Consider the following 19,329-nt stretch of genomic DNA (forward strand, 5'->3'; position numbering starts at 1 on the left):
ACACAAATGAATGAACAGCTTTACTTCTTCGCAAAAGAATGTAACATACTTTACTTGAAGGTCGAACTATTACTTCACCCTGATCCATCTGATTCATAATTTCTTCTGCTTCCTTGAAAGAAATATTATGGAAAGAAGGATGGACAATAACACGTTTTATGTATGTTTGCCGCTGTTTCATCTTTTTAGCTTCCTCTTCTGCTTTCAGATCTTTATCTTCTGCTTCATTATCATAAAAGGGATCTTTAGGAGGCCTAATAGATAAGAAAGCACCAGTGTAACAAAAATGCTGAGATATGAACAAAAGCAGAAATTTAAGAATTTAATTAAATTAAAAATGCATATGTCAAATGAGACTAACCCCAATATGGACTAATAAACAATTAACACTGAAGCCACTTCAACTAATGTCAAACACAACAAGATCAAGGTAATGCATTTTAAAGTGAACTGCATTAAACACAATTTTTCTGAGAACAGCAGCTTACCTCCATTCATGATTTTTGTCAGCAAGGTCAGAGCTTTTTGATGTACATTCCACAGAAAATCGCTCCACATCAATTTTAATTACCCGGCAATGTATGGTTTGTCCTCTTGTAACTCGCTCTTCTGGATTGCTCACATGCTTATCAGAGAGATTTTTAATGTGAACATAACCAGAAATACCATTGTCTAGTCGTAATCTTACTCCTGTGGCTTGGCCAGGGCAACCTCCAGCATCAAAGTGATTCCACACCTAGAAAAATAAGTCATGATTTTTTGTGGAAACAGTACCAATGATAAAAAAGTGAATGTAGAAAGAATGAAGAGAAGAAGAAAAGGAAGACAGAAGGAAGGGGGTCATTGTACATCACCAGTAACTACTCCAGCTACCTCAAACATTTATGGCTCTGCTAATGCAGCATTTATTATATCTGTATTGTAAAAAGAAAATTTGTTTGGTTTAAATTTACAATGGGACAGAATGGTCAACATGTATGTATCTTTAGGAGATGAAATTACAAATATTGTGGACAGACACATTTAAACACAGAAAAACTGACTAGGGTTTTCAACTGTTGCTTCCTTCTCCATGGAGGAAAGAGGTATCAGTTGTAAAGAAAATATGTGTTCTTGCATTTGTTTAAGCTTACAGCATTTGGGTCAGTATATGTCTGTGAAAATAGTGGAGTAGGACAAAGGTGCATTGACAAAGTCTTGCATTTGGGTCTTCTACAGAATTATGACTCATCTGGCAAGGGACTAAGAGTACGTGTCATATGAAAATAGGACAAGCGTATTTCATACATGTATAGTATGCCAGATTACCACTTTGATTTTGGTGGTAATGGTTGTAAGTAAAATAGTCCACATTTTTGGGAAGGATAATAAATACCCAAATCCCTGGCAAAAGATATGGTAAGCTGTTCATCTGCGGTGGTAGTGAGTGTCGATGGGGTGTTCCTTTTGCAGATGGTTATGGAGAGTGATGGGGTTTGAGAATTTGGGGGATTGTAAGGACATGGTATGGGAGATCTGTTTGTGCATTAGGTTTGGAGGGTAATACCTGTCTGTGAAGTATAAGGATAGAGTTTGCTTACAACTACCTGGGTGGTCGAAAGTATGAGACACACATTTAGTTTGGAATTAATGGTTGCTGTAAAAAGTTGGGTACTGTTGATGGTAATGCAGTTGATAAGGACACACTTTCAAGAAGCTATCAGGGAGGAGGAGGAGGAGCTCAAAGTTCAGGAAGGTGGCTTAGATTTGATAAGGTCCAGTTGAGGTGGATGGGAAAGAACAGAAGATGCTGCAGCTGTGGGGAATAAAGATAATATGTCTTGTAATGTCTTGTTACATTCCATCCTGGATTTTCCATTGTTTGATAATATGTCTTGGTGTTATGTCTAATAATGAAGGGGAGTTAAAGAATGTAAGTGGCTAGATGAGTTTCCTATACATGGGTGGCATATGACAGTCCATGCCAGTACTCATGGTTGTGTCGTACACCTAGTTTGTATACCTTCCCTTGAGAGGAGAAGCAGTTATACCTGGGGATGAAATTGGTTAGATGTGGAAGTAGGGACAGGAAACAATGGTTTTATTTTACAGGTGAATTCAGTGTTAATTTTTTCCAGTTTTGGTGTTTTTTTTCCCCCTGATTCAATGTTACTTTTTGCCAGATTCACTGGTACTTTTTGCCAGATTCCTTGTTACTTTTTCCAAGTTTGTTGACATTTTTGCCATATTCATTATTTTTTGCCACATTCAGTGAAATTATTTTTACCTGAATTTTTTGCGAAATTTGGAGTTGTTTATTTTACCAAATTTGGTGTTGTTATTTCATTTTTTTGTAAAATTGAGTTTGGATTTTTTTTGCCCAATTCAATGTTTTTCATTTTTCATTTTGCAAAATTCAGTATTTTCTTTGCCAAATATGATGATCTTTTTTTGGCAAATCCTCCATCGTCTATCGCCAAGTTCTGCATTTTTGCTCAATGTGATGTTTTTCTGCCAAATTTGGTGTTGTGTGTGAGCCAAATTCACTGTTGCTTCTTGCCAATTTTGGTATTTTTGCCAAATTGTGTGTTGATGTTTTTGCCAAATTCAGTAATTTTTTCCCTGCCAAAAAGTATTCTATATTCTGGACATCTGTAGCTGTTGAGGGACATGGTGTTAAGAAGAATTTTGCTGACAGCTGGTGAAATTGTTGTTTTATTAATGTGCAGCCAGTTTTGCAGCCTAAAGTCGCATCATCCGGTGCAACACCTGCAAAGATGATATCATAAGGCAGAACAATCGAAGATGCTTTGCAATTTCTTGCAAATCTGGTGTTTTCTTTGCCAAATTTGGTGTTTTTGACAAATCCAATGCTTATTTATATTTCAGTGTTGTCCTTCCCAACTTCAGCGGATTTTGTCAAATTTGTTTTTTCATGCATACATTGTTTTTTCCCCATTTTTTTGATGTTGTTTTTGGCAAAACAGGTCCTTTTGTCCAAATATGGTGCTACTTTCATCAACACATCAAAGTTCATTATGTGTGAAATGAACTGTTATTTTAAGATTATACATAAACATCAGCCTTCGAGAGATTAGAAGTCAAAATGGAATTTTAACATACATTAACCATCAGTTAAGAATATTAGTAAACTGCCGTCCTCAGAATAATAAGATTTCTGCATAGCAAAATTCCAGATGTACCGAATCTCATAAAATATCCAATTTTGCATTAAATAGCCGATTTTGTGATATTGCCCCAGAAAATGCTAATTTCATGTTTTTTTCATGCTATCACTTTTGAAAAATTTTCTTTTACCTCTATATACAGAATGAGACAGTGGGTTTGAGTCACAAGGATGTTGCGAGAGGTAGTATTTATAGTGGTAAGACCATGGGTGCATTGTGCACGCCTGGCCAAATAGTGCTTCACAAGCACTCCTACCATGCACCTGACTAGCGCTCCAAGCAAAGGGGCGAGTGGGGCTGAAGGGTGAGGAGGATGAGGAAAAGATTGCAGCCAAATGCCACTAGTGCAAGGTAGTGGGCTTGTCACAGTTTGCTATCAATAGCGTGTGTGTTAAATTAGATTTACATTCTGAGTTAGGAATACCATGGCATCTACACATATGGTGTCTACACATGTGAATGGAATTCTTGTTACTTTTTGTATAATTCAAAAGCCATGCAACATGCTTAAAATGCCACTGCACTATCATGAGCCATAAAAACTTTCACTGTAACATTGTTACAACACCAACCATACAGACGGTAAGATTCACGTCTATTCAGACGAATGAGTGTGATTGCTAGCTACACTGGAGGCTGTCATTAGGAAAAAAATTGAGTTAAGGGTAAATTGTGCAACGACAAAATCTTTTAAGGTTGACGTCACCAATTATTTGAATTCATTAAGTCTTAACGCAAGGAGTGGATCATTTGGTAATAGATATGGCAGGCATGATTGATGTTATCAAACCAAAATAAATCCTATAGAAAAACCAGCTTCAAGTTCATGAAATGGAACACTTCCTTAAACTTAAGGCTGCCATCTGTGTAGCAGACATGACTGACTGTTTCAATAATTGAAACATTTCATCGTGAGTTTTCAAAAATATTCCAAGATATTGGACGACTCAATTCAGATTTCAATTTATTTGTCAAACCATTCTTCCTTTTGATTGTAAATGTATCTTATTACTTTTATCTTGAGCAGATAGACATCCACTGATAAAATGTTTAAAAGAAACACTATTGATAAAATCCTGCTTATAGAAGTATGCTGCCATATTCTGTGGAATAGTCGCACTGTGTTGCAAACAAGTTTTCTGCTTATGCAGCCTCACTCACACACCCGCTCAGAACAGCACAGTGGTGGGTGGATGCTAGAGCACCGGCTGCGCTCACAGAGCGCGAGTGCGAATCTTGGCCAGGCCTGGTATAAAGAGCTGTTGTCAACAGTAACACGACAGATCCAGGTGGCAATGGGAAGTGGATGGTTGAAAGATACTTAAGGATTGGTCTGTGTCACTGATATGGAAACTAAGCTGTGGGTAATGGGCTGAAGGTGTTGGTCAACAAGATCTGAGATTTTTTCCACATAAGCACAGAAATCGTGTAGAAAGAGTGTGTGTGTGTGTGTGTGTGTGTGTGTGTGTGTGTGTGAGATGGGGAGGCTGTGGGGTGGAGAGGGAGAGAAGTTCTGCTGGGACGGACCTAAGGATTTGGCTGAAAGAATCAGAAAGTTGGAGGATCACTACATAATATGGTAGCATGCAAATTTCAGTGAAAATTGAAATTCCTGCATTATGATTGTTCTGCCATCTTCATTTGGAGCTATCTTCTTGGATTTGGAAATTTTATGCCAAAAGAATGTGGCTGTAAGTGTGTTTGGTTTTCTTGGTGGTCAACGATATTCTACACAGAAAGACAAGTACTTTAAGTCCAAACTCAAGGGTAGAAGTGAGTTAAAATGTGAACATCCCATATCCAGAGTCATATACAGCCTTTTAAAGTTTTGGTTACTTGACAACCAACAGCTGTTAAGTACTTGAAAAAATTGCTGTTAATAATAAACATATCTATCTGCTGATTTCGGTCATAGCCCACCATCACAGGATATAAGGCGAAAACTGATCAGGTAATGGCATATTTCATGTTCCTTTTAGGCTCATACAACAAAGTTGACGCAGCTTGTGGACTTTCACTATGTGACCTTTGATGTATGATGTCCTAAAGAACAGACGTGACGCATTCATATAACTGACACGCCTTGATGGACTATGAATCCACAACCATCAATGCAGATGCAAATTTACATTCAACCTTCAGCGAGAATCTAAAATTAGTGAGCATGGGGAACATGGACATGGACTGAGGATAAGTGGTGGCACTAGGTGGGATTGTGAGTTGGCTAAGTAGTGTGCTGAAATAGTCAGTGCATTTGCACTGTGACCTGGTGGTGAATTGGTTAATGCAACTGCCTAGAAAGCAAATAGGAGATCCCAGGTTTGTGTCCCGCTCTGGTACAAATTTTCTTTATCACCACTGATTCTGCATGAAGTTCCGATGCAGCTGATATCATCCGTTCTTTCCCTTTCCTTTCTCCCTCCACCATCTTCAGTTTACATAATATGTATCACAGCTGTGGATTCTATGTGGTGTCTGTTCTTTTGGGCATGTCTGAAAGAACATAAACCACACATTCATATAATTTATAATAAACAACTGATGGTTAATAATGCATTTGTTCAAAAACATATGTGGTTGTTTCAAGGGGTGCTACATCTTTACCAGATACCATCAGAAGTATATCAACAAAAGAATCGACTGACAATTACTGCCATTTATTTTTTTACATTTTCTAGCATAACGAAAGGGTCAGTAATAAAAAATATGTAGAAACTGGGACTTTTATATCCATATGACTACACTGCAGTTAACACTTACGTGCCTGGCAGAGGTTTATTGAACCACCTTCAAACTATTTCTTTACTGTTACACTTTTGAACAGCACACGGGAAACATGAACACTTTAATTTTCCCAAGCAAGCTCTGGTTGCTCTTAGTTTCTTATAATGATCATTTCTCCCTTTGTTGATGGGTGCCAGTTTTACCAAAAAAATATTTTAATTCCAAAATGTTTCATATTTATTCCTGAAAAGCAAATTTTTTCTTAAAGCGGGATTGCTTAAAACCAATTTTCAATAACACAGCTCTTATGGCAGCTACTTCTCAAAATGGACACCACAATTGTTGAGGCATTTATCATAATGGTGCATTATCAATTGTATGCCCAGAATCTGCTACCAATGTCCAGAGCCACGAAGTGAATTCAGTCTGTGCCTCACTGTCGTTGCAGAAACTTTTTCCTGCCAGAAAATGCTTCACAAGATGGAAGAGATGAAAATCACTTGGGGCAAGGTCACGACTGCAGGGTGGATAGTCTATGATCTCCAATCCAAACTGATTCAATTCATTTTATGTGGTGTTGGCTGTATGGGGTGTTGCATTTTCATGCAAAGTGTAATTGTCTGACAATACCGATCAGCATTTATGGTCTCCCTTTGTGGCAAAAACTTGCACAGGAGCATACCACGTCAATCCCAGAAGACAGTGCACATACTTTTTCTGACAGAGGCACACCTTGAATTTGGTCTTCACAGGTGCAACAATATGCCGCCATGCATGGGTTGTTGTTTTGTTTATGGGGTGGCATGCAACACCCATGTTTCATCCCCAGTGACAACATGGTTGAGATACTTGTTACCTTTCTGCGCATACTGATGTAGGAATGTCAATGCTGTGACCAGACTTTGATTTTGTGTGATTTGTTACATGCTTTGGCACCCACCTCGCACACACTTCATCAAAATCAATGAGAGAGAAATTCATGCAACAAATTGATGAGAAAGTTCTGAAACTGTGAAGCGCTTGTTCTGCAAAATTGCTTATCACACACTTTCTGCCCATTCCAGTGTCACCAGGGTGGTCGGCCACTATGGTCTTTGTCATGAATATTGGTTTGTTCTTCAGCAAATTGCCTGCAGTATCATCTGACCATACTGTCACTCAATATCGTGTCTATACACATGGGAAATTGGCGATGCATTGCTGCTGGAAATTTCTTCTGAGTGTGCAAAAACTGGATAACTACATGAGACTCACAGTTGGTGAGAGACATTATCAGAGCAGGCATTTTATTTTAGCACTGTGCAGTAACCACTGCTGTCACAAGACAAACTGCACTGCATTATCACTACATACCTCCTATCTACAAACATGTGCATTCCTATCCGATTACTCATGCCATTTCTGGACATGATCAGAACTTATTTTCTGATGTACCTCGTACATTTAGTCTCAATTGGCTTCAAAGTTCTTGAGCACACTCCCCGAAGCAATCAGCCTCATTCATGTGTTTGTCTAGTTCCACTAGAGGACATTTACCAGAATGGACAGCGATTTTGTATGGCTACAGTGTCTGTTTTCTGTGTGGGGCAATGAATATATCCAGCTGCCAATTTTTTGCTGGCTGGTTCTGGCAGAAGACATGTAATCAATAGAGTGGGAGTTACTTAGAAAATGGAAAATAAATTAGGCTGCTCTGCAAAGTTATACAAGTTCTCCATGTATGTCCTTTTTTTATTTTATCTTCCTCCACACAATTCCCATTCCCCAGAACATATAAATTAATAGTCACCAGTTGCAGCACATTCACAGTGATAGAGAAAGTATTTATTTTATTTTAAATCCAGTCTCACACCACAAATGTTCATATATTATTAATTTAATTTCCTCAAAGTCTCAACTTATGCATTGCAATGCGTGTTCACAGTACTCAAAATTGTAACTTTTTGACAAAGCTTGTACAGCTAATTATTATGACTGCAAGGAGACAATATGTATATGAAGATGGTGACTGTTGACTGAAATTAGTAAGCTGATTTGTCGCCCATGACTGGATTTACAATAAAAACAAACAAATTAATAGCTTCCCGGGAAAATAACAGAAACAATATAGTTATCTGAAGAGATTTATCTGTTGTTTAATGTCTTTTGTGTGTGAAACAACAGCAGAAGGTGAATTAACACAAACAGACTCTTTGGAGTGCTCATAATGATAATGAAAATAAAACACAAGACTACTAACATTTACTTACAAAAATATTTTGTAAAAAAAACTGGAAAGAACAGAGAACTAAAGATCATACTATAAGACCAAAAAATAAACTAAAGATCATACGATAAGACCAAAAAATAAGGATGATCAGTTCATTTCAAATATAGTGATGTTAATGGGAATAGCTACAACCTCAAAAGGGACAAGGAATAAATATGTGATGAGATTCCTGTGGTTATGAAGAGCTGAAAACCAATTCCAAGAGTTCCTGAAAATGTGCATGGACTAGCACACCTGCTTCTGCAACAGCTGGAAAGAGTCTTAACAGTTTGATGCATTCACATATGTATCCTTATGTATTTCATTTGACATCACAGCCAATATAAATCTTTTACAGGCAATTGTAATATAACCGTCACCTCTCAGTGGATGCCACAGAACAGAACATCAAAACACGCCACAATGCTTTCCAAATGGTGGCATTTACCAAACTGACAACAGAACAGGTGAGAAGACACTGTCACACATTAAGCTTTCTTTGGAACAAGGTTTAGACATTAACAGTGAGTGGATACCTTCATACATTAAAAGTTAACCTATTGTCGCAGCACATACTCACGTTACAGAATGGGCTTTAGGGCTTTTGTGTCTGCTTTTTATTGCTTGTTTTGTTTTTGTGACACACTACAAAGAATGCATAAGGACTTCATGTGTTTCTTAATGCAGTTCCCCCATGAAAAATATCAAATATGTGAAAGTGAAAAATAATTTAGATTTTACCATACCTGGATAAAGAAAAAACCTACATTATGCATAAATAATAATAATCATCATCATCATTTAAGATTGATTATGCCTTTCAGCGTTCAGTCTGGAGCATGGCCCCCTTATAAAATTCCTCAAAGATCCCCTGTTCAGTGCTAACATTGGTGCCTCTTCTGATGTTAAACCTATTACTTCAAAATCATTCTTAACCGAATCCAGGTACCTTCTCCTTGGTCTACCCCGACTCCTCCTACCCTCTACTGCTGAACCCATGAGTCTCTTGGGTAACCTTGCTTCTCCCATGCGTGTAACATTCCCCCACCATCTAAGCCTGTTCGACCTGACTGCTACAACTATAGAGTTCATTCCCAGTTTTTCTTTGATTTCCTCATTGTGGACACCCTCCTGCCACTGTTCCCATCTACTAGTACCTGCAATCATCCTAGCTACTTTCATATCCGTAACCTCAACCTTGTTGATAAGGTAACCTGAATCCACCCAGCTTTCGCTCCCATACAACAAAGTTGGTCGAAAGACTGAACGGTGCACAGATAACTTAGTCTTGGTACTGACTTCCTTCTTGCAGAAGAGAGTAGATCGTAGCTGAGCGCTCACTGCATTAGCTTTGCTACACCTCGCTTCCAGTTCTTTCACTATGTTGCCATCCTGTGAGAATATGCATCCTAAGTACTTGAAACCGTTCACCTGTTCTAACTTTGTTACTCCTATTTGGCACTCAATCCGTTTATATTTCTTTCCCACTGACATTACTTTCGTTTTGGAGATGCTAATCTTCATACCATAGTCCTTACATTTCTGATCTAGCTCTGAAATATTACTTTGCAAACTTTCAATCGAATCTGCCATCACAACTAAGTCATCCGCATATGCAAGACTGCTTATTTTGTGTTCACATATCTTAATCTCACCCAGCCAGTCTATTGTTTTCAACATATGATCCATAAATAATATGAACAACAGTGGAGACAGGTTGCAGCCTTGTCTTACTCCTGAAACTACTCTGAACCATGAACTCAATTTACTGTCAACTCTAACTGCTGCCTGACTATCCATGTAAAGACCTTTAATTGCTTGCAAAAGTTTGCCTCCTATTCCATAACCTCGTAGAACAGACAATAACTTCCTCCTAGGAACCCGGTCATATGCCTTTTCTAGATCTATAAAGCATAGATACAATTCCCTGTTCCACTCATAACACTTCTCCATTATTTGCCGTAGGCTAAAGATCTGGTCCTGACAACCTCTAAGAGGCCTAAACCCACATGGATTTTCATCCAATTGGTCCTCAACTAATACTCGCACTTTCCTTTCAACAATACCTGAGAATAAATAAGAACACAAATAGATAAAACATGTTTTTACAATGAAAGCTGTTTCAACACTGAAGACGTAAGCTCTACCGAAGGAGAGTAACACACTTTTTTTGATATTATTTGTTAATCAAGATGTAATAAAATGCAGATAATAAAGTAAATAGGTGCTGAGTAGTGCCTACAAAATACTGTTTGACGTGTTTATTTGGATGTATTTTCTTGAGTAATTAAATGCTGATGTTTTGAAATATTTGGATGAAACTTTTCCTATTCTTTTAGTAGGCAGTAATATGAAAAAATTATGATGTGTCCTTTGCCAAAACCCTCACTTCTTCACCCCTTCACCTGTCATTTTTTATTTTGCTTTCCCCATTAATAAACTCTTATCATCATTGCTAGTCCGTTAATCTATGTTCCTCTTTCCTGTCAGGTGGATGATCCCTCATGATCCATTAAATTTCTGGCAAGCAGCTGTACAAATTTCATTGCTGCTATTCATAACCTAATCTTTATCATTCTGTACTGGGCTGAGTGATAAGACATTAACTGGAGTTACGACCCGTATGATGATACTACCAAACACTTACAGGACAAAAGTCGTGGGATAGCGATATGCACATATACATACGGCAGTAATACTATGCACACACAGTATTAAAGGACAGAGCATTGGCAGCGCTGTCATTTGTACTAACATGATTCATGTGAAAAGGTTTCCAATGTGATTATGGCTGCATGGTGGGAATTAATAGATTTTAAATGCAGAATGGCATTTAGAGTTAAGAGGCTTGGGACATTCCATTTCAGAAGTCATTAAGGAATTCAATATTCTGAGATCGACAGTGTCAGAAGAGTGCTGAGAGTACCACATTTCAGGCATTACCTCTCACCACAGACAATGCAGTGGCTGACAGCCTTCACTTAATGATCGAAAGCAGAGGCATTTGTGTAAAGTTGTCAATGATAACAGACAAGCAACACCTGCAGAAATTGATGTGTAATGTACGAAAAACATACCAGTTAGGACAGTGCAGTGAAATATGGCTTTAACGGGCTATGGGAGCACATGACTGATGTGAGTGATTTTGCCTACAGCACCTCTACTGAGCTCATGACCACACTGGTTGGACCCTAGATGACTTGAAAACTGTGGCCTCATCAGATGAATCCCGATTTCAGTTGATAAGAGTTGATGGTAGTGTTCGAGTGTGGTGCATACTCCAAGAAGCCCAAGTTGTCAACAGGGCACTGTGAAAGCTGGTGGTGGCTCCATAATAGTATGGGCTGTTTTTACACGGTATGGGCCGATCCTCTGGTACAAACTAACCAATCACTGACAGGAAATTGTAATGTTTGGCTTCTTGGAAACCACTTGCAGCCATTCATGGGCTACATGTTCCCAAACAACGTTGGAATTTTTAAGCATGACAATGCGCCATATCCTCGGGTCACTATTGTTCATGATTGGTTTGAAGAACATTCTGCAAAATTTGAGCAAATAATTTTGCTACCAAAACTGCTTGACATGAATGCCATTGGACATTTATGGGACATAACTGAGAGGTCAGTTTGTGCACAAAATCTTACACTAGCAACATTTTCTCAATTATGGATGGCTTTAGAGGCAGCACAGTTCAATATTTCTGCAGGAGACTTCCAACGACTTGTTGATTCCATGCCACGTAGAGTTGCTGCACTACAGTGGGCAAAAAGAGGTCCAACATGTATTAGGAGGTATCCCATGACTTTTGTCACTTTAGTGTGTAATGGTACGGCTCTGCCATGTTCCTTGGCAGTCCAATGATGTCAAGTGCAAATTGAGCTTAACACACAGATTCTGTGTCTGTACCGACATTACCTCTGAAAGTTCCGGAAAATCATTCTTCAAACAGAAAGGGCACTGCCAGAGTCCAGTTTCATCATTACGTACTGGGTTTGCTTGGTCCAACTGGTCTCCTTGAGGTTTCCTGTGCGTAATGCCTGAAAAATGTAAGTAAACAAACTCTCTTCATGGAACACAAAATTGGTAAATATTAATTACTAGGGGAAATTCAAATCATGTAAATGATGAAACTGATATACCAAAATTTGGCAATGCAGTACACAGTAGTAACATAAAGAATAATATTCATTTTCCAAAAATAAGGACTAAAAATGTAACAGTTGATAATATGTAATTTCAGAAATATATGACCAAACTACAAATTAATGTACCTCTCTTTAGTTATTGTATTACAAGAGGGTACCCAAACAAAACCGGAGTTATTTTTTAAAAGCTGTATATTTTCAAATCGTTACAAAGCAATCTTACCCATTCAAAATACTCTCCATTACAACCAATACATTTGTCACATTGGTGCTTCCACTGTGCGAAACATTCTTTGAAGTCATTTTTAGAAATGGCTCACAGTTTCTCACTCATTTTCTTTCTCGACTTCCTTAATGCTGTCAAACCAGTGTCCTTTCATGCCCCTTTTAATGCATGGGAATAAGAAAAAGTTGTACGGTGCCAGGTCAGGCGAGTAGGGCGTATGGGGGCAGCTGAAACATGTCATTTTTAGCCAAAAGCTGTCTAACAGAGATGGCTGTGTGTGTGTGTGTGTGTGTGTGTGTGTGTGTGTGTGTGTGCGCGTGTGTGTGTCTGTGTGTGTGTGCACCAGTAATAACCTTGGATAGAAAATCTGTATCAGTTTCAAGCCGTTGTTTCAAAGGACAATGTGTTTCAACTTGATGTTCCTTTTAATTGTCAGTCAGAATTCGAGGAACAAACTTGGTAGCAACCCTTTTCATTTCCAGTTCTTCCATTAGAAATTGCTGAGCCAAGCTCCAAGATAACCCACTATTCCCTGACAGCAGATCAACTGTCTGTGAGCACAAGCTCTCTAATTTTTTCAATATGTTCATCGATTTGGGCAGTTGGCGGATGTCCAGAACGAGGTCTGTCATTAACTGACACATCGCCATTTTTAAATCGAGCAAACCACTAGTACATTTGAGTTTTTTCCATAGTGTCATCCTGGTAAGCTGTTTTCAACAATCAAACAGTTCCAGCAGCATTTTTACCAAGCAGAAAACAAAAGTTCACAGTTGCACATTGTTCGCATAAACTTACCATCATAAACAATGAAACAAAAACAAAACAGAGGTAGCAAAAACAATCACTGCAGCTGAATAGAACAAACCAGGTCGACAACATAGGCAGCACTGAACTGGCGATGAGTTGTGCTATACACGCCTAGTGGCAGAAATGCATACTACACAAACTCTGCCCATGACAATATTATTCTGGTCTTCTTTTTGGGTACCCTCCCACATGTAATACATGGATATTTGTCAATAAATCCTATGGTCATAATAAGGATAAGGAAACCCAGAAGCTATATATCGGAATGTTTCAAGTTTCTTGTATGGAAATGGTCAAAACATCTTACAGCTACTTAATTTCCTTATAGTTCCTAAACAATTATGCAAAATATAATAACATAATTTTTTTATCTTTTCTCTTGTTCATGTATATCAAAATTTATGCAAAACTGGCTTTTACAGTTGCACAATTTGTCGTTAAAGAATAAGTGTACTGTTAAATGAGTGGAGAAACTATGGCTCTGAGCACAATGGGACATAACATCTGAAGTCATCAGTCCCCTAGAACTTAGAACTACTTAAACCTAACTAACCTAACGACATCACACACATCCGTGCCTGAGGCATGATTCGAACCTGCGACCGTAGCGGTTGCGCGGTTCCAGACTGAAGCGCCTATAACCGCTTGGCCACACCGGCTGGCGTGGAGAAACTATCAATGTGGCATTAGCATGACTGTTAATAATCAGTTGGACATGATATTCTTTTTCAACTGTTTTTGCAGAATAAATATCTCGCTAACACAGCCGTTACTCCAGTTACCCATTAACAAAAAATAATGAGCAACTATGCTGTCATTTTACCTACTGGCTAATTCAATAAGAGGAAATGCTTTTAACTAATTCACTTTTATGCCAAACTCAGAACCACCCTGGCATTTGCCTGAAACGATTTAGGGAAATCACGGAAAACCTAAATCAGGATGGCTGGAGATGGGATTGAACCGTCGTCCTCCCGAATGCGAGTCCAGTGTACCACCATTTGTATAACAAAGAATATCACTTAACAGGTTTTAATTAGTATGGGCCCATTTATATCTATACCGATGTACTTCAAGTAACTTCATTTGTTTGGAATTACACTTAAAAATAAAAATTTGTAGTTGCAACACATGTACTATTGTCTGTATTTTAAAAAGACTCTCCGCGAGGCAGCTGATGTGTGTAGATGGATCAACAGAAATCTAATGACATCAAATAGTAATCATGTCTTCCTCATCACTGTCAGTGCTACCTAGCAGACAAAACTGTGTTTAATGTGTCTGTGTTTGTAAAAACAAAAGTGATACTCAGTTAATGACTGCTGAAATTTTATATGTAACTGAATTTTAAATAATCCTATCCGTTTGACACGTTAGAGACCTTGAACACTTCAGTAAGCATTCAGTATGATTAACATACTCCAATTTATACTGCTTTAGCTAATCTTATCATGCACCTCAAAGAGAGTCTTCTAAGAGAACTAATTACAAAACTGCCCAATAAATTTCTCAGCAATGCCTAGCACTTGTGCCATCACTAAACATAACAGATTTTGAAAAGCCCCTTAACATATCTGGTTTATCATTGATTAAGTGCAAGAACAAGCAGAGAAAATGCACACTTTAATGGAGTATGTTACATGGGTAAGACACAAATCATGCACTAGTTTCTCTGGTAAAATATAATAGTCAGTATAAACGGACAATCTCACCAAAGAGACAGAAAATAAAAACAATTATTTAGCTCCACCAACACTGAATTAGTACCATAAAACATAGCGCTATCAGTACACAAGCCTTTAGTAGCCAGACAGGGGTGTTTAACATGCTACATACATATTTGTTAACATTAGCACTTCTAAAGCTTGCATCAATTATTTGTCACATGCATCTGCACAAGAAACATACTGACCCCACCACTTAGGGGCAAAATGTCATACCAGTAATTTACTCGTGCACTAAAATTTCATTAGTGCTTGTACAGTCCATGTGCTAGTGCTTACTAAGCAATTTTATTTTGTAAAGTCAGAGGAAACACTTACCTATAACAGTCGCAAGTACCATTTTTCCAATGAAGAATGTTTCTGGTGTTTCCTTAGTCAGCATATTAAACAGTTCTTCAGGATTAGGTGATGTATATGGGCTTCGTAAGTCCTTATATCTATGATTGAGTTCTGCCCTGATATCATATAAGGTAATACTCTTGTTACCAAAGCCCTAAAAAGCAACAGACATTACAATATAACACTGCAAATGCAAGTATTTAACTATTAATGTCAAATTTAATTAAATGATGGAGCAAAATTTTCACCAAAAAATATCAGTCATGATCTAATCATGGTGCTTCTCTCATGGCCCCTCTCTAGAATGAAAGCAAAGATTTTCATACTTCTTTGTTGTGAACACTGAAGAAAGGTTCGAAGACCATTCTGATATTCATTTTTTTAACTGCTGGTGCAAAATATCCGTTCTTATAACACACAAACATTTCTGCTGTTGTTATGTAAGGAAGACAGTATGGTATCATGAGACAAAAACACGTAATTGGATACATGTGATTTTGATGAGCACAGGAAAATGATTCCAATAGCTCTGAGCACTATGGTCATCAGTCCCCTAGAACTTAGAACTACTTAAACCTAACTAACCTAAGGACATCCCACACGTCTGTGCCCGAGGCAGGATTCGAACCTGCAACCGTAGCGGTCACGCGGTTCCAGACTGAAGCGCCTAGAACCGCACGGCCACACGATTATAATAGGAGATTAAGAATGAGTCTGCCAGATTTGTAGGGACTGAATCCAATTCTGAAATACACAGTGTCACTTATGGCCTGTTCTGTTATTTTTCTAGGATGAGGGTGCATCAAGAAGTGATCAAGTATGAATCACGATTACCAATAGTGACTTTCTGTGAATAGGGATGCCATGTGCAAAAGCTCCTCGATCTGCCATCATTTTATTGCCACCAGTTAATTTTTCAACATCTTGATGCAAATTTGCATGGTTCTTCATGCTTGACACATCAAAAACACACATACCTGTCTCTCAAGTTCTTCAGCAAATGCATCAAGATCAAGATCTTTTAATCTTTCTGGAGACTCTAGAATTTCTTCCAAAGCACCAGCAGGATTAGGATCTTCATCATCATATTCTAGGGCATCTACAGCCATTTTCCGTGCCCATTCATATGTTTCGGGATGTACTCTTGAGCCATCAAGGACTTCTACATACGCTTCAGTGCTGAAAAAATAACAGATTTACAAATACCAAATGTATCACAAGTATATCTCCAATCCAACAACAAACAATATATATCTGTACACAACTATAAGATTACAATCAAGCAACTGAACCATCCCTCAACTTTATCTCCACAGTATAACTTTTTTGTAACTGAAGCAGGAGTGCATTTCCAGAAATGTTGATAATAGAGTTAATGAGATTTATATATACCTGTCTCCTAAGGAATTTGTATCGATCTTAATAAACCCTGCACAGTTGATGAAAACTTTTGGACCCATACGGCAAGACGTCACAAGCTGGGTCCTGTTTTCAAGTCTCTGATTGTTCTGTTTGAGCAACTTCAGCAGTGCCTGTCCTTTTCTTGGACCAAGACCACAAACAAACTGGACAAGGTTGCATGTGTATGCTTGCTGGACAGCCAAATTTATGTCAACACCTACTTCGTTGGTTCGATTCACAAACTCAAGATACAGTGCTTCAAGCAGTTCCTCTCTTACCAGCTGGTCCTAAAATTGTATTACGAAGCAAAAATAAATATTTGTAATATCACAGTTTTAAACATGAATAACTTACAAGCTGATGATAATCTCTGAACAAGCAAGCATATGATTAGGAAGTAGATGTAAGAGGTACAATTGAATGAAGTGTATACAAAGAGAGATACTTTTGTGAAATGTAACAAATGTCAAAGTAAATTTGTGTCAGTATTGGGAGGAAGTTACTTCAAAAACTGTACAGAAATTCCATTAAAACAATTAAATCATGGATAACTGGAGGGAACAAAATATCTTGTAAATAGAAAATAGTAACTTATGTAATTGTCAGGAAAAACTACTTCTGAACCATTCCCAAACACACCCATAATTATCCAAATCTCCCCATGAAGCATCTGCAAAGGAGCACCCCCTCATAACTCAATATCACCCTTGACTGCACCCACCCAAAGCATTCTATTTCAATAACACCAAAGGCATATCCTACCCTATCATAAGCAGGGGTACCTGTGCAAGCAGTCACACAATATACCAACTTTGCAGCTCTGCACAGTCTTTTTGATAGGCAAGTTGTGACCAACAGTAAAATTGGCCATCCAGTGACAGAACATGCTTCTCAGCACATGATTCTTGACTTCAATGACAGCGCCACAGCTGATGTAATCTGGAGCCCCCAATCCCCCTCCAGAAACATCAGCTTCTCTGTATTACCTTACCTCTTGTCACAGTCAGACTACAGCAATGCACCCCCCCCCCCATCTCTCTCTCTCTCTCTCTCTCTCTCTCTCTCTCTCTCTCTCTCTCTCTCTCTCTCTCCATCTACATCTACATTGATACTCCGCAAGCCACCCAGCGGTGTGTGGCGGAGGGCACTTTACGTGCCACTGTCATTACCTCCCTTTCCTGTTCCAGCCGCGTATGGTTCGCGGGAAGAACGACTGTCTGAAAGCCTCCGTGCGCGCTCTAATCTCTCTAATTTTACATTCGTGATCTCCTCGGGAGGTATAAGTAGGGGGAAGCAATATATTCGATACCTCATCCAGAAACGCACCCTCTCGAAACCTGGCGAGCAAGCTACACCGCGATGCAGAGCGCCTCTCTTGCAGAGTCTGCCACTTGAGTTTATTAAACATCTCCGTAACGCTATCACGGTTACCAAATAACCCTGTGACGAAACGCGCCGCTCTTCTTTGGATCTTCTCTATCTCCTCCATCAGACCAATCTGGTACGGATCCCACACTGATGAGCAATACTCAAGTATAGGTCGAACGAGTGTTTTGTAAGCCACCTCCTTTGCTGATGGACTACATTTTCTAAGGACTCTCCCAATGAATCTCAACCTGGTACCCGCTTTACCAACAATTAATTTTATATGATCATTCCACTTCAAATCGTTCCGCACGCATACTCTCTCTCTCTGTGTGTGTGTGTGTGTGTGTGTGTGTGTGTGTGTGTGTGTGTGTGTGGTTCAAGGGACAGCATCTGTGTGTTTCACCTAGGACTTTCCACTACCATATCTGTTGACGTGAAAAGTGCTAAATTGTGTCATGGTTCTGAGTCTGGCTCTCCCACCACTTTATCTATTTGGGTAAGTTATTTCTGAAGTTGAAGAAAGGCAACTGTTTAAAAAAACCTTTGGGTGAGGACAGCTTTATATACATATTCCATAACAGAATTTATCATAAATAATCCATCATAATTTCAGGAGAATTATGGGGTCTACAGTTAAACCACAAATGAGCTTCATTCCTCATGACTAAAGCTGTCACTATTCAATATGTAACCATACTACTATTTGATAATTTTCTCAATAACATCACAGTATCTCCAAGAGTTAAGAAAAATTTCAGTCTTACTCTACAGAAAACATCTGTACTAACAAATTAATAGTGTGTGTGGTACAGAGAGCAAAGGTGTTCACTTTGTCATTAAATTCAAAAATATATCACTATTAACATCAGAAGTGTTAAAGACTAATATCATTTTTATTACATTTAAGGCACTTTACTGTTTAGTACAATGTAAATAGACAGCACATAGCCATACACATTAACAAATCATTACAATATAACAAATTCCAGGATGGAGATGACAGAAATTACCACAGCAACATCTCACCTACAGCTGTTTGATGTACGGCAGATCAATATATATGAAGCTTGTAAACTGACTCATTGCACATAATTTCAACACGAATTGTTCAAATCATCTGCAGAATATGGAATTAACTAACTGATTAAATTGACTGATCTCAAATCAGGCCAAA

The 19,329-nt window shown here is 38.4% G+C and overlaps 1 protein-coding gene across 2 annotated transcripts in view; it reads right to left on the reverse strand.

Annotated features, from left to right (window-relative positions):
* LOC124615351 (transcription elongation factor SPT6) overlaps positions 1 to 19,329 on the reverse strand; it is a 163,723-nt gene that overhangs the window by 17,079 nt on the left and 127,315 nt on the right. For both annotated transcript variants that reach the window (XM_047143174.1, XM_047143166.1), the window contains 6 exons: positions 16,779 to 17,074; positions 16,364 to 16,565; positions 15,366 to 15,540; positions 12,058 to 12,179; positions 489 to 736; positions 50 to 254 (listed from right to left, as the gene is read on the reverse strand). In XM_047143174.1, the coding sequence (XP_046999130.1) occupies positions 50 to 254; positions 489 to 736; positions 12,058 to 12,179; positions 15,366 to 15,540; positions 16,364 to 16,565; positions 16,779 to 17,074 (1,248 nt within the window). The remainder of the gene's footprint in view (positions 1 to 49; positions 255 to 488; positions 737 to 12,057; positions 12,180 to 15,365; positions 15,541 to 16,363; positions 16,566 to 16,778; positions 17,075 to 19,329) is intronic.

This window comes from Schistocerca americana, chromosome 1 (assembly GCF_021461395.2).
Source record: "Schistocerca americana isolate TAMUIC-IGC-003095 chromosome 1, iqSchAmer2.1, whole genome shotgun sequence".
Classification (NCBI taxonomy): domain Eukaryota; kingdom Metazoa; phylum Arthropoda; class Insecta; order Orthoptera; family Acrididae; genus Schistocerca; species Schistocerca americana.